This window comes from Bactrocera tryoni, chromosome 1, assembly GCF_016617805.1.
Source record: "Bactrocera tryoni isolate S06 chromosome 1, CSIRO_BtryS06_freeze2, whole genome shotgun sequence".
NCBI classification, from domain to species: domain Eukaryota; kingdom Metazoa; phylum Arthropoda; class Insecta; order Diptera; family Tephritidae; genus Bactrocera; species Bactrocera tryoni.
The window spans coordinates 14,322,536-14,337,567 of NC_052499.1; the positions used below are offsets into that span (position 1 = coordinate 14,322,536).

The following is a 15,032-nucleotide window of genomic DNA, read 5'->3' on the forward strand; positions in this document are numbered from 1 at the left end:
TGCGTGCAATAAAAATTAAGGTACATGTAGGTGTTTTCAACAAAATCAAGATTTTTTCGCAACAAAATCGAAATTTTTTCTCAATAAAATCAAGTAACATGATGTTCAAAACACAACTATTAATGCATAAAAATACACTCATAGCTGAAATGAGCGCTAAATTACATAACAATAATATTTATTCATTGAAAAATGAAACACAATAAATAAAAGCTAAGAAATTATGCATTTTGCGCAATATTTTCAAAAAAGTTTTTTTACATTACTTTCGGCATTTCTGCTGTTTTTCACACACGGCGTCACATACATGCGTGTGCATGCGTGTGTTTATGGTACAAACAAAAAACTTAAACGCAAAACAGTAGCAGCCAAACTAAACTTAAAAATTTTTCATCAAATAATTCATTATATTTGTTAATGATAATATGTTTATGTGTGTGTTTCATTTATAAAATACAACTATTATTAGAAAAAAACGCTTAATATATAACATGCTCTATATATATGTATATATAATGTGTACATATGTACGTATATGTATAGTTATGTATTTAAAAATATGTTTTAACAACTAAGTGCACGGCTCATAGCAGCGCATGCGTTTGAGTGCGCTTTCACGGCGCCACTGCACAATTGGTTTCGTTGACGTTCAGGCGCCTAAAAGTGCACCAACACATTGTTAAATGTGTGTGCGTGTGTTTGCAACAAATTTCTTACGTTTCTTTGCTTATCACTAGCTTGAATTCATACTTCCATGCCTAACTCACTAAATTTTTATATCGAAAATAGTAGTTTATTTCTATATATACATACATATATGTATGTTTGTTTGTATATATAGGTATGTGTGTTAAAAATTTCTGCAATCATTTGCACGTGAAAGCAAAACTTAAAAAATCCTTAAAGCCTAGGCATTTATACATATGTATGTATATAAACATAACGTTAGTTTGTAAGCCAACAAGAACATTTATATATATGCTTCCATGTAGTTATATAGTATATATATAAGTATGTTTGCATGTGTGGCTCATATTTAATTATATAACGCGCCAGACAGCAACAACAACCGCTTATATTGTTTTACATCCGCTCATTAACCATTACTTTTCACCGCATAACATTAGCACTTAAAAGCTAGGTTATATATATGTATATGTAAATATATATGTATTTATATAACTGTGGCCTCTTTCGTTTACATTTAACAACTTTTTTTACATAAAAACATGCTTTCTGCGTATTCCTTGTTATCAGTTATGCTCTACCAGCTGATAATCTTCTTTGTAACACAATTTTTCCGTAACCGCCGTAAATTCTTCACTTCATTCGCCGGTAAGCATTCACACTTCACTTTCACCGTTGTTTGTGTGCAACTGTTAACTCTTCTACTCCTCGGCTACAGTTGTCATTACAATATGCTTGCTTTCGTTTTTACTCTCCTCACTCTTCATCATATCGCCTTTCATTTTCACTTTTGAGCCTCCAATATTTATCCTTAATAGCTATTCACATCTTCGATTTTTCACTTCTCGTTTCTCACGCTTCTATGAGTGTTTTAGATCCTCGAGACCGCCGTTTGGTACGCCGCTCTTCACATTCTCCAGCACTTTGTTCACGAAGTCAGTGGTATCGCCAGCTATACGCAGACCAGCTGGAAGAGTGAAAGGGAACTATTTAGTATAACAACGAAAATATGGTAACGACCCTAAAATTAGTCAGTTAAGTAACTAATGATTCCAAGTTAAGTCTAGAAAGTAGTCACTATGATCTTTGCTTCAATTCGCACAACAGCCGGTTTTGCGTTGATCTAACCTGTTGTTGTTATTTTTGTTGTAACGGGTACCTAATCCCGATAGAATAGTAAGGATTAGATAAGTTGACATCGACGTCATCCAACGGTAGGCCCAGGAAACGTGCATTTCGACGGGGTTGGACCATAGGGAGAAGGGTGTCAGATGTTTGGGGTTAGCAGGACATGCAAAGAGGTGTCTATTGTCATGCGGGGGCTCATTGCACGCAGGACATATATATGCCAGGATCTATTCTGGATAAATAAGACTTTAACCTGCTACAGTATCCAGAACGAAGCTGCGCAAGGGTCACTCTCGTTTCTCGCGGCAACTCGAGTTCTTCGTCTACAATGGGTGTGGTTAGACACCAAGTACGCCATTCACTGAGAGGGAGTCGGTGAAGGTGTTGGAGCCATTAACACCTGTGAATGGCGGTCAGTGCATGTCTGAAGTTAGTTGCGTCCGAAGTCTTGTCGGCGTATTATTTTATGTAGTCAACGTAGTTGAGGAAGGACCTCTTCATGCTCCTAAAAGACGGTGCTGCTCCAAGCAGGTGACTGCAGGGATGGCGGAAGAGAGTAAGTTTGAAGAGGTAGCCGTTCCCATTTGATCTAACCTCGTTTGAATCGGTAAGAGTATTTTTTAAGATCTTTGTTTCAAAAATTTTTATTATTTTACATATTTATAGGTTAGGTTAACACCGAAATTGAAGAACTGATTGAAGTATTAACTCAGGAAGTCATAAATAAATTTAAAATTAGTCAAGATCTCGAAATATGTATATTATAATTGATGTGAACCAAAATGACCTAAAACTATATAGAAACGGATAATTTATAAAAATTTCTCTTCTCGCTCTTAAATGTAACATCTCGTAATATTCTTAACCACAATAACTTTCCCTGCCCTCAAAAAGTGTACTTTTCACAGTAGATCTTCCATATAACCGTACTCACTTTGTGCCGTTTTGTAGATCTGTTCGATTCGCTGATTAATCGCCTCGGTGTGCTCGACATTATTTTGATTTTGATATTTGAGCGCCAATGCTTGTTTCAATTCGAAAATGCCATTAATTAAACGTTCTGTAAACGAAAAATATTCGGAATAATTACTGTGAACTTGTGGCTTGAAGCTTGTCGAATACTTACTGTGTTCAATTTCCAGTCCAAAAAGTTTGATTTTGTTCGCCTCGTGCTGAGCCTTCTTTTTGAGCCGGCAAGCGCGCGAGGCCAACTTATTTTTCTCTTTGCGCGATTTCGGACGCACATTGAAGGGCAACTCGGACACGGGTGTCATGTCGTTGATGGTGCGACCCAACTTGTCCAGCTCCTTGCCGATGACGTGCAATTTGCGTGGATTCGGCGTAAGATCATTGCCATCACCCTTGCGCGCCTTGCCGCTGTGCTGTAAATATGTAAGAAAAATGCCGTTAGTACGTGGAAACCCATTAGAGAACTATAGTTAATAGCAGCCTGCATTAGAACTGCTGCTGTGGTTCGATGACGCAATTGGTTGTATTTACTTTGAATACCTTGATACCACGCACGGAACAATTAGGGCTGAACACCGGATCGGTGGCCTCGTTCAAGACGTGCGGATCCTCCAGACGTGACTGGAATACAAGCCGTTTGCCCTTGGGCCCCTTAGCTTGCACATTGTACTGCCAAAAGTAGCGCTCTTTGCCTTTACCGCCTGACATGTGGCCGGAAATGGTGGTGCGCGAGTCGTCCTCATTATCAGAACCTGAGTGAGAAACGGAAAAAAAGTTAATAAATGTGCTCTAAATTTCTAGCGCACACTGAACATACCATCGCTGGATAGGTCATCATAATTATCGCTGTTGTAGTCTGTCGACGCATCGTCATCATCGTCCTGCGAGAAATCAATACCATCCGGCGACAACACGCTGCCGGTGCTAAGCGACGAGAACGATTCAGCCTCGGCCAGCGAGCCAGTAGACAGCAAATGCTGTCGCGGTTCACGTCGCATCCAAATGTGTTCGAGTCCGAGATGTGTGGGCGCCGATGAGGACAGGCGCGATATGGATGTATCACTAGGATATTGGAACGATTTGCGTACCGAACCACCAGTGCTGCTGCCACCGCCAGTGGTGCTGCCGAAACCGCTACTACTGCCACCGCTACTGGGGCTGAGCGCATTACCAGAGAGCAGCAAGTGACTATTTCCCGGCACCGACTGGCCCAACAAACCGGCACTGCTGCCATTGACACGATCGGGCGACATGGAGAATCCCTTCTTCTGCAATTCCAACATGTTGCGCGACTTCACCTGCAAGCTTTGTGAGCGATTACCATGCGGCGGTGGTGGTGGCGTAATGGAATTCAACTGAAGTGGCGAATGCGAGGCCTGTTGGTGGAAAGGAACAAAAAATTATTGAAATTTAAATCGGCCTGTGTAACTTTCTAAATTTTGGACTCACCTGACTGCCCGGAGAGAATGAGTTCGAGCCCGAACTGCTTAACTGATGTTGCTGCTGCTGCTTATTCGGTGTGCTATGGTAGATTTCATATGGACTAGACGAATTGTGGTGGTTATGGTGTGTGTGTATGGCGCCACCAGCACTGTTGCTGTGCTGTATACGTGGTTGTTGTTGTTGCTGCTGCGACTGCTGCTGTTGATGTTGCTGCTGCTGCTGCTGAGCCGTTTGCAGTTGTGTCAATTGTTGTTGCTGTTGCTGCTGTTGTTGCTTATGCATCTGCAACAACTCCATTGGTGGTGCACCACTAGGCGAGGCCTGTGGACTATTCAATTGCTGCAAATTGTTTGAGCTATTATTCTGTTGAGGCGATAGAATGAAGTCATTCTGTCCAGCACCGCTGTTCAAGAGCTCATCAAAATTATCGATCACATCGAGGAAGTGTTCATCGGGTATATCACCGAAACCGGCAGCCTGTATCTCAGCCTTATCTATGGGAAAAATATAGTCCTCCTCCAGTGTAAATGGTTCATGTTTGGTGATGATAGCATTGCTGATGTCACTCCACATCGCGCTCGAGTTGGGCGTGCCGGTGACATCGAACAGCAACGAATTGTTGCCATCATCACCGGAGCGTATGCTATCATTCAGACCCAGCAGCGTGCTGGCCGAGTCCACGGTACCAACGCTGCCAACTATGCTATTGCTGCCGCTGTTGCTGACCGGCGAGGCGTCGGCCGCATAAAAACCGTTGGACGTGATGCCGTGCAGTGGCGAAGCAGCGCCCAAGCTGACATCTTGCAGCAGCGTTGGCGACAACGAGGCAGCGTCCAGCGAGGCGACATCCAAACCGTAGTCGGAGAAATCGACAAAGAGACGAGGCTGTGAGTGCTGCAACGATTGTTGTTGCAGCTGATGTTGTTGTTGGTGCTGTTGCTGTTGGTTATTTTGTTGTTGTTGTTGTGCAGACATCATGGAAGAGATTTGGTTGTGATTATGGCTATTGAGATGATGGGGATGATGCTGCAAGGGACTTGGGCTGGGATGATGATGCGAATCTCGTTCTTGCGTCCAGGGATTATGACTCTGATTTGGATTATTACTGCGCGGTATGCTTATGGCGTTGGTCAGCATCACATTACTGCTACCGCTGATGCTGCCGCCACCAACACTACTACCAACGCTGTTGCCGCCGATACTGGTGAATGTGTGCTGCGACTGTTGCTGTTGCTGTTGGTGTTGTTGGTCGTTTGGTGTGTTGGCGTTCGAATTTGTATTCGAAAGGTAATTGGAATTGGAATTGGGACTGGAGTTGGAATTTGTATTGAAAACGGTATTCACATTCAGCTGCTGCAATGGGCTAAGTGCGGGCAGCGTCGATGTGCCGAAGAGTAGACTGGAAGTGTTGCTGTTGCTCAGCGCCAACGAGAAGATATCACACTTTAGTGGATTGCTGCTGTTGGACGAGGTGTCGAATAGATCGGTCGACATGGAAAATAATTGATTCTCGGTCATTTTACGACAAGTGCTGACACTGTTGCGGCAGCCGGTGCATAGATTGCGGTCACTAGGACGCTGCGCTGCTGCTGTTGCTGCTACTGTTGTTGTAGTATTATTGCTGGTGCGTCGATTTGTAGCGACACACACTGCTACTCGGCTATTAGACGATATGTGTGAGACGACTAATGTAAAGCCTTTGTTGTCGGCTGTGGTTGGCTGTTAATTAATGGCGTTGGCGCCGACGCCGCGGCCTGTGGTGGCTAATAACCGGCTCCTAGTAGAGATTGAGCTGTAAATAGAAACAATATAATCGTTAGTTTATTTTTAGCTGGGTAATTAAGAGCAAAACTGACATAAATTACTTATTTCTTAATAAAATATTAATGAAAGAATTCTTTAATAATAGTAATAATAGTATAAAATTAAAATACGATTTAAAAATCAATAAAACAAGAAAAACCCTTCACCGCAGCTAAAATACCTTCTCACGTCGTGTCAATCTGAATATACCCTGTCCGGCTAAAAAAATACAAGAAAATTGACAGCTGTCAAATATTAATATTTTCAGCTAAATTAAGTACTAACATGTTGATTCAATTAAACCATTAATTGTCTCACTTAACTGATCTAATTAAAAAATGTTATAGGAATCTCTATAAAATAATACGAAATGCAACCCTGCGTGTATATAAATCTTAATGCGCTACAACTTCGAAAATACTAAGAGATTGCCTGCTGCCATGCATTTATTGAAAACTCATTAAGAATATTGAAAACTGTTTGGCCTTCTCACTTTTGCACAGTTATGCTAGGAATTAAAATGCCATTAATGAGCGGCTGGTGCAGACAGGGCGTGGTAACTCACCACGCAGAGATCAAGTTCATTAAGCAAGCAAATCGCACGCCTAACTAAATCAATCGCCATTCAATTATTTTTATTTTAATGTGTACAGCTACTATATACAGTTATATTTGCATATGGAAAGTAATAACAATATGAGCTATAATATAGAGTACACAAAAGTTTACTGCGACAGTTGGACAAAATGAAGGATCAAGTAATAATCTAATCTATTTATCCACGTTTGCTGATTTTTATTGCTCCAATAGAGATAGACGATGGATTAAATCCGCAAAAACATGTTTAGATGTTCCAAAAGCTACTTTGCATATAACCTACAACTGTACGTCTGATCGAAAATATAGATATAGTTTATTTATGTATCGATATATTAGTGTAATTTACTATAAATATATTGTAATATCGATTATAATCTAGTTGTTCCAATATCTTTTTTTTATGTTATCGATTTGGGTACCACACTCATTTTTAAAGACCAATCAAAAAATTATTTATGTTGTGCATTAATAAATAAGTTAGTTATAACAATTTATTTCGTTAGATCAATATAAAAATATCGATATTTATACAATTATATCGATAATTATCGATAAAACGTAATTAAATTATATGTTTGTTAGTGCAGTTATCAACAAATTTGTATTTTTTTGATACATATCTAAACGATCGATATTTATGCGACAATTAATCGATAATTATCGATAAAACTTTACTACTTATAAATGTGTTTCTTAGTAATGTTATCATCATGATTCTATTTCTATTCTATATCGATACAAATTTACTGATCTAGTGTGTTTCTTAGAGGGGGTGTTTTTCTTAGAGGGGGTAAGGTTTTCATGGTAAAAAAATTATTTTTTTGCGAATTTATTTCGCAAATATGGATTGAGTAATTTTATTCGGACCTTTTGTACATTATTGAGCATACTATCGATATTTATGTAAAATTGATTAAATTTACTGCTTACTTATGCGTTTCTTCGTACTGTTTTCACCTTATTATATTTTTCTCGATACATTTCTAAACTATCAATATTTATGTAATAATTAATCGATAATTTTCGATAACAATTAACTACTAACAAATGTGTTTCTTAGTACTGTATCACCACGATTCTATTTTGTTCGGTAAATATCTAAACTACCGATATTTATGTGATGATTAATCGATAGTTATCGATACAAATTTACCACTCTTATGCGTTCCTTAGTATACTTATCACAACGATTGCAGTTTGCTCGATAAATAACTAAACTATCTATATTTATGTAAATTTATCGATAATTATCGATAACATTTTATTTCTCCTCCGTGTTTCTTAATATAATTATAGTCATAAATTTGTCTTAAAACATTCGAAACAATAGTTCATATGGCAACCTTGTTTGCAACATTCCATTTAAAAGCCATAATCTATATTTAATGTCTATTATAGATGTTTCAGCGTACGAACGAAAATGTATCTAAACATAGAAATAATAAATACACGCGCCGCAAAGTGTGATAATCCATAAAACAAAGAAAAAGCAGCAGAGTACAGATCAGTCTGTCTGGGAGGAGCGAGTGTTTATTATTTACTGCTTCATGTTATTTTTCAATTAATTTGCCATTAATAAAAGCGATATAAAAGCGTGCAACATAAATATATTTATCTTTTGTGCGTGTGTGTGTATGTTCATAGCCCATAATTGCGCTCTGCACAGCAGACGCCAAGAAAATTGTAAACAAATTAAAAATTGCACTCGAGAAACGTGTCGGCAATCCACGTATGTATGTGAATGTGCAGCTGTGTGTATGTATGTTTGTATGTATGCATTTCTGTTGACAAACAGTTACTTAACTGCTTAATATTGTATTACCAACTAGACTGTCATTAGCATTTTTGCTAATTTTATCTAGCTTGTGGGGAAAACATGCTGAGGACGATTGAGAGTGACGCTGAGAGAGTGAATTCGCGGAGGAGAATGTGTTAAAAAATAATAACGAAAAACAAAATACTCTAAATGTAAATGTAATTGAAGTTGGTGGGCAAACACTTGAGATGCCGCATGCCAATGCAGCGAGTCAATGTAAATATGTATACATATTTACGTGGGTAAATACAGACAGTTGAGAGTAAAAAAATTTCAAAAAAAGGAGGAAAAAAAGAAAAGTCAACACGTGCCAATATAGTGAGAAGCACACACACATAGACATGGGGATCTAATTATAAGTATATTTATAATGCAGTTGAGTAATTTTATCAATGCAACGAAATGCGCGGGTTTTAGCAAAAACAATAACAATGTAAATAAACACAGGCATTCAAAAAACGGCATGGAATCTTTGTTTATAGTTTGATAATTGGTTTATTTAAAAAATTAAAGATAGAAATGGAATAGAAATAAAAGTAGAACCGATGACTAAAAAATAAATATATAAACAGTTCCTATAATTTTCCTCATAAGTACATATATACATATATGTATTTTTTAATAGTTTGATAATAGGTTTTATTAAAAAATGAAAGATAAAACTGGAATAGAAAAAGAATTAAAATAAAAAACAGATGACTAAAAAATAAATAAATACATATATAAACAGTTTATATAATCTCCCTTATAGTATATGTATTTTTTAATACACAATAGCGCAAATAAAGAACTTTTTGTTGAATTTGATCAGCCAGTTTGTATGGCAGTTATATGCTATAGTAGTTCGATTTGAACAATATGTTCAGGGATTGAAGCCTTGCCTTAAAAAATAATCTCTACAAAATATCGTGAAGATATCTTGTCAAATAAAAAAGTTTTCTTTACAAGCATTTAATTTTATCCGACCAGTTTATATGACAGCTATATGTTATAGTGGTCCGAACTGAACAATTTGTCCAGAGATTATAGCAGTGCTTTACACAATATTCTAAGCAAAATTTCGTGCTGATATCTCACGAAATAAAGAAGTTTTCCATACAAGGTTCTGATTCTGAGCGTTTACACAGTTTGTATGGCAGCTATATGCTATAGTAGATAAATATTGGTAGCTCCGACAAATGAGCAGCTTTTAGGGGAGAAAAGTATGTGTGCAAAATTTCAGAACGATATCTCGAAATCTGAAGAACTAATTTACGAAAAATCGATAATAAGCATACAGCAATATTTAAAAATTTACATACATACTTACACAGTTGAATTATAGTGAAAAAATGGAAATTATAAAAATTCAACAATTTATTGTGTCTGCTGTTGCCCGTAGCTGCTGTTGTTGTTGCTATTGTTATTCATATAAACAGAAAACGTCTAAGTGGCGCATGGCACTCGCTGCCCCCAAAATGCACTTACAGCTGCACAGCTTTGCAATTCATTGTCAGGGCTATGCACAGCAAATGTATACATCTATATGTTTGTACACTTATTATATGTACATATGTATGTGTGCACTTTGCAGCCGCCATCAAAAAAAAGCATCATTTCATGTTCATCATACGCCCCGTTGTACCGCGACAGTTTTATTGCCGTCTGCGGGTATCGATGTCAATAGGAGTGCATATGCACGAATGTATGTAAGTGTACATAGCACATGTGTGCGTCAGCAAATATTTTCATATTTGTTGTAATTTTGTTTTTGCTTTGCACCGCCGTCTGCAATGCAGCCAATGCAGTTTTTTCGCGCGCCCGCTCAATTGCAAGCAATTACTTTGACGATTTGTTTTGTTCGTTACGCCCGTTGTTGCTCGCTTCGTTTGCCATTTCTCGCTTGCTGGCTGCAATTTATTGCATTTCGTTTGTTTGCTCATTCTGCAATGTTGATGTTTGCACTTCTCCGCTTTGTTTTTTTCCGCTTATTCTTGTTTCTGGCTTTCGCATTTTAATTTGTTTACAGAATGTTTTGTTGTTAGTATTGTTTCACCGATGCAGCGCGTGATTGTAATTTGCATTTTTGCAATTCATGTACACACGCTTTGAATTTGCGCGGCGATGTTTCGAGTTGGAAGCGATGACAATAGTTTTTACCGCTTGAAATAACAGATTTCTTAATGAACTAATTGCAAAGCTGGTAAGTGGACTTTAAAAACGAGAGGCTTAGAGCAGACAACGGTTGTTGTTCTTATATAAAAATATTTCACTTATATAATCCCAAAATTGACAAGTCTTAGCCAGAGATAAATCCGATTTCGTTCAGGTCATTACCGTGAGAACGAAAGAGATGAGACATCGTATCTTCTGTTGCAACGCCGGCCATTTAGATCACTCAAAATTTTTTATAAAAGATGATATCTTATTAAAATCAATTTAAAAAAGAGCTATATTCCCTTCTTCGAATCGCTCATATTTGGTTCGATTTATGACAATTATTTCACTTTTGAGACGGTTTCGAACAGGTTAACTGGAAAGTCCCCGACCTGACATATACATAGATGGCGCTACTAGAATTAAATCCATATGATTTTAGTTAAGAACTGAAAACGATGAACGCGGTCCAGAAACGAAAGACCATTAACACTGACTATTACATAGCGTTATTGGACCGATTGAAGGACGAAATCGCCGAAAACTGGCCGCATTTGAAGAAAAAGAAAGTCACCAAGACAACGCACTCTGCCACAAGTCGGTGAACACTATGACAAAAATTCATGAATTGGGCTTCGAATTGCTTCAGCATACACAGTATTCTCCAGATCTGATCTCCAGCGACTGTTTCCTGTTCTCAGATGTGCGCTGCGAAGAAATTTTCGCCGAATCAAGAGCTGATCGACGAAACTGAGGCCTATTTTGAAGCAAAGAACAAATCGTATTACAAAAATGGTATCGAAAAGTTGGAGGGTCCTAAGTAATGATTATTTCAATTTGCACTTTTTTTCGAACTATTTTCGTGTTGAATTTTCGGCATTTGATTTTAGTGAAATTTGGGGTTTCCGTAATTTCTTTAGCTTCGCCTTTGCATTGTCTACCTTTTCCTACCTTTAAACAAATTCCACAGGGTTGATTGTGGTGCTTTGAATCAATTTATTGTCAATTAGGTACTAATTGTACAATTAGTTGTTCAAGCTGTAGCAAATTGAGACCAATTAATGGTTAAATTGTTGAAGATTCCTTAACTGCTCTATTAAGAGTCTGAACATGGTATAATATAGACATATTTGTCAGAAATTGAAGTGAGTGGTTGTTCTAAAAGAGAAGTTCAGCGATAGCTATCATTAAAAGCCATTACTACAAACGCTGTCTTGGATTTAGAATAATGATAAAAAGTATGTATGTACATTTTTAGTATTCTATTAGCTGATTGTTCAATCTCTTGAACGAATGCTATTTAGATTGTGAATTGCTGACATGATTGAACTTACATACATGTTAGTTAGTTGTACGATCATCACTAGTTCCTGATCTGAGAACCTCTATTTTCATATTAGTACATAAAAATTTATCAGAAGCAGTTTCAAACGCATTTTAATTTAATAAGCCATCTATATGTAGCTATAGTATACATATATGTATATATGAAGTACTAATTAGCATCGGTTGCTCAACACTAGTTCCCACTAAAGAATTGTTTTAAAAACTACTGAGCTCACGTACATACATATATACCTTCCATGAGATAATTACTAACGAAAATTTGCCCTTTAAATATTAAAGGTGATTTGATGGTGAAATTTGATGACTGAAATGCCATCACCAAGGCTTTTAATAAACAAATTTTACTCAATTTATAGCGCTTGACTCACTTAATTATTTAATTACAAACAATTTGTTGATGTCACTTACATATTTACTAAAAAAAGTAAATATTTGCCAAAAAGAAGCGGTAATTTGCAAGAAATTCAAATTTATAACTTATTACACTAGCGTGTTAAAAAATATGCCATAAGATCATAAGCATAGATTTTTTCTTGGAAAGTTAAAACAAAAATTAAAAAAAAAAATTGGAGTGTAGAAAACATTTATTTGTGTTTTTTGGAATCTAAATGGATTCTGGAGATATAGTTTTAAATAAAAAAAGTAAAGAATAAAAATAAAGGAAAGCAAAAACACGGTTTAAAAATATAACTTTTCAAATTCAATTTTCGGCATAGAGTTGCAAACTATGGAAAAAATATAACTGAAAAAAGTAGAGAGCGTTCGTGCAAGTTTTAATTCAAATATATTTTGGCCTAGAGTTGCCAACCATTATTATAAATAATTTATTTAATGAATTTTGGTCTAGAGTTGCCAACCATTTTGTTAGCAAATATAAAATATTTTAAACTTTTTTCATTTACACATATAATTTTTAGACATAGAGTTGCCAACTATGGAAAAAATACTGAGCAAAATGTAAGTCTACTTGGCACAGAGAGCGTTCGTGAAAGCCGTTCGTGCAGGCCTTAATTCAAATATATTTTGGTCTAGAGTTTAATTGTTTATTTATAAAATTTTAGTCTAGAGTTGCCAACTAAATTATGTACTATTTTTGTTTATTAAAATTAATTTTTATTAAATAAATTTTGGCCTAGAGTTGCCAATCATTTGGGTATAAAATATAAAGTATTTTCAATTTTTTTTTTCATTTACACATAGAGTTGCCAACTATGGGAAAAGAAAAACTGCGAAAAAATGTAAGCCGAGCCAAGTAGGAAACGTGCGTGAACATTTTTATTTTGGTCTAGAGTCGCCAAACTTAATAAATTTGTTGTTTTTTTATTAATTATTTATTACAATTAATGATTTTTCTAATATATTTTAGTCTAGAGTTGCCAACCATTACTAAATTATTAAATGCTATAATATTATATTATTTATTAAAATTAATTTTTATTTAATATGTTTTCGTCTAGAGTTGCCAACCATAACTAAATGCCATATTCTTTGAAATTATTTATTAACATAAAATTTTATTTACTTGCCTGGTCAGGGCAAAAAATTAATCATTTCGAAAGCTTACTCTTTGCCTTTTTTGGTTTTGAGTTCTGAGCAGAAAAAGAATTAGATTTTTCTAAGGAAATATATTGCCAATAATTTAGTATTTAATTGAGTTAATTCATGCTTTATTATTTTTTAATATTTACTATTATTTAATTAATAAACATTTTGCTATTTTATTCAATAACAAACTATAACGATCAATGTTTGTAAAGCGAAAAAACTAATATATTTATATATTATTGTAATAATTGCTTTTTAAATATATTAATTAAATATAATTGCTCCACAAACAACCATTGGGACTCAATACTTCATGTGTTATTTATCACAATTATGACAGCTAGGAAAATATGTGGCAAAAAGTGGGTGTGTCAACAGACGCCATAAATTGCTTATACACAAACCCAACATTATTAATTAAATTAATTTTTTTTTCTAGAATTTCTTCCCTAACATGCATATCATATACATCTGTAAATGTTAGAAGACTTTTGTTGTTGTTGTTGTTTACATGTGCTTCATTCTTCAAAAAGCGAGCGGCCAAAACAATATTGATGACGATGGTGTGAAGTGGAACGTCGTGCATTATTTGCCCAATGCGGAATATTTAGTTGTAAGAATGAATGATCTAAGCCATTAATTTGTGATTATGAAAACAATAACAAGATTTCGAAAATAAAAATAAAAACAAATTATTAAAACACAACTCAGTTGATATATTTGTTTGTATGTATAGTATATATGTAAGTATGCTTGTATTACAGTGTTATTTCCATAATAACATTAACAACAGACGTCAATAAAAGTACGATTCACAAATTAAGTTATTCATTTAACGCTATAAGTGTGCGCGTCTCTGTATTTGTGTACCCTTAACAGTCGTTTGGGCTTCCGCCATTGATATTGGCGCGTCGGCTGTGATCGGCTGTGACTACGGCGCCCGCACAAATTTGGCACACTTTCACACAGATTGACGTCGGCAAGTCAAAAGTCGCGCGCAACAGCCCGGCATATTACTAAGGCACACATACATATGTATATCAAGCGGATTCGACATAAACAAGATAAACTTTTAATCACATTACTTATATGCAGGCAGTTGATATTGAATTTGTGACAAAGAATGCTACTTCTCTCTAGTCTCATGAATATGAAACTAGTTTGCTTTAGGTGAAATAAAAATTAGTTACATGATAAGCACCTCGAAAAAATATTAAAAAAGAAAACATAGAAAATATTAAATATTTTTAGCATTTCCGCATGTTCGAAAGAATTTCGAATTTTCGAAATAATGTAATAAACATCGAATAGTTTTCTGCTGGATATATTTCACTTGACTTCAAGTTACACGAAGCTTTGTTTATAGGTTATATTTGCATACATTTATCGACGATTATCAGAAATCGGCTTAAGAGTATTCCTATGATTCATAAAAAAGTTTTTAAAAGTTACTATATACATATATTCAAAAAAATTATCTGATAAAAAAAAACACTGAAAATATAAGTTTTTATCATTTTTGCATGTTCGAAAAAATTTCGAATTTTCGAAATAACTT

General features: G+C 35.6%; 1 protein-coding gene across 2 annotated transcripts in view; it reads right to left on the reverse strand.

Moving 5' to 3' along the window:
• Nucleotides 1-1,145: 1,145 nt before the first annotated feature.
• LOC120779797 (protein CREBRF homolog) overlaps nt 1,146-15,032 on the reverse strand; it is a 40,050-nt gene continuing 26,163 nt past the window's right edge. For both annotated transcript variants that reach the window (XM_040112176.1, XM_040112179.1), the window contains exons 2-7: nt 4,234-6,019; nt 3,602-4,160; nt 3,316-3,536; nt 2,942-3,197; nt 2,750-2,875; nt 1,146-1,654 (exon numbers count right to left, since the gene is read on the reverse strand). In XM_040112176.1, coding sequence (XP_039968110.1) covers nt 1,548-1,654; nt 2,750-2,875; nt 2,942-3,197; nt 3,316-3,536; nt 3,602-4,160; nt 4,234-5,745 — 2,781 coding nt within the window. In that variant the 5' untranslated portion in view covers nt 5,746-6,019 and the 3' untranslated portion in view covers nt 1,146-1,547. The remainder of the gene's footprint in view (nt 1,655-2,749; nt 2,876-2,941; nt 3,198-3,315; nt 3,537-3,601; nt 4,161-4,233; nt 6,020-15,032) is intronic.